This window comes from Toxoplasma gondii, assembly GCF_000006565.2.
Source record: "Toxoplasma gondii ME49 unplaced genomic scaffold asmbl.1761, whole genome shotgun sequence".
NCBI lineage: Eukaryota > Apicomplexa > Conoidasida > Eucoccidiorida > Sarcocystidae > Toxoplasma > Toxoplasma gondii.
In genome coordinates this window covers 1-1,054 of record NW_017383836.1, presented here as the reverse complement: position 1 = coordinate 1,054, position 1,054 = coordinate 1, and the positions used below count along the sequence as shown (strand labels likewise).

General features: G+C 51.4%; 1 protein-coding gene across 1 annotated transcript; it reads right to left on the bottom strand.

The window, feature by feature from the left end:
* Window positions 1-1,054, bottom strand: TGME49_328100 (hypothetical protein; the record flags this gene model as incomplete). The annotated part of the gene is made up of 2 exons (XM_018783105.1): window positions 1-227; window positions 741-1,054. Coding segments are annotated over 2 exons (541 nt in total), but the record flags the coding sequence as incomplete, so codon positions are not given.

Below are 1,054 nucleotides of genomic sequence, written 5' to 3'. Positions count from 1 at the left end.
GATCCGTCCTCTCTTCTCTCTCTAAACGTCCCCCTACTTGTTCGGGCGGCGCCAAGATCCATCGTGCTTTCTTCATCGGAATCGACGGCGCCAGGACGAACGGCTTTCCGCCGAGAAGGAAGTTCGCTTGACTCTCGGCTGCCGCTGGAGCTTCTCTCTGACGGCGTAGAAAGAACTGCAGAGCCTTGACAGTCGCGTCTTGCGAGGAAAAGTCGACGAAGCCGTACCTGAAATATTCGCGAAGAAGCGAAAGAAAGCCGACACCAAACCATACACAACTTGGACGATCCCCTGGGCAAAACGCAGACGCTTAAACGCATCGAGTCGCATTTCAGGACTTCCAACTTCCTCGTTCAGCCCCCTGCGAGCCGCGGACGCCGAGGCTCAGTCACATCTACACGAAGAGCGACAAAAAAAACCAAATGTATACACACAAAAACACACAAATATATCGAAAAAAAGACAGCCGAAACATGCATCGCGCAACGTCCACAACATATAATATATATATATATATATACATATATATATATACATTATATATATATATATATAATATAGGTAAGCATTTACCATCCAAGCACCCAAGTTGAACACATGCGTTGATGGAGGCCTCCAACAGCCGATGTTTTTGGCTTAAATAAATCTGTGCGTTTTTGCATGCACAAGCTTCTGAACAGTGGAATCCGAGTCGGGGCTGCATGCATGCGTTGGTTTAAGAAGCTGCGGCAGTTTCGCACCCTTTGTGTATCGCGCGGTGCGGCGCTTCTTCTGCAGTTCGTTCTTTTTCTGCGCTCTGCGCCTCCGCGCCGGAGTCCCCGATCAACCGGACGCCGCAGATGTTGACGAAGCCGAGCCGAGCGAGTTCTTCCGCTACCTCTGCTTCGTCGAGGCGCTCCGAGACTTGAGAAATGAAGAGCGTCTTCTCTTCGTAGACGCTTCTGGTCGGCTGCGACATCAAAACCTTCATCGGTCGCTCGCGAATTCTCACGCCGTACATGCGCGCAGCCGCCGCAGACGCCTCCTCGGAGCTCTCAAAGTCCGCGTACGCAAA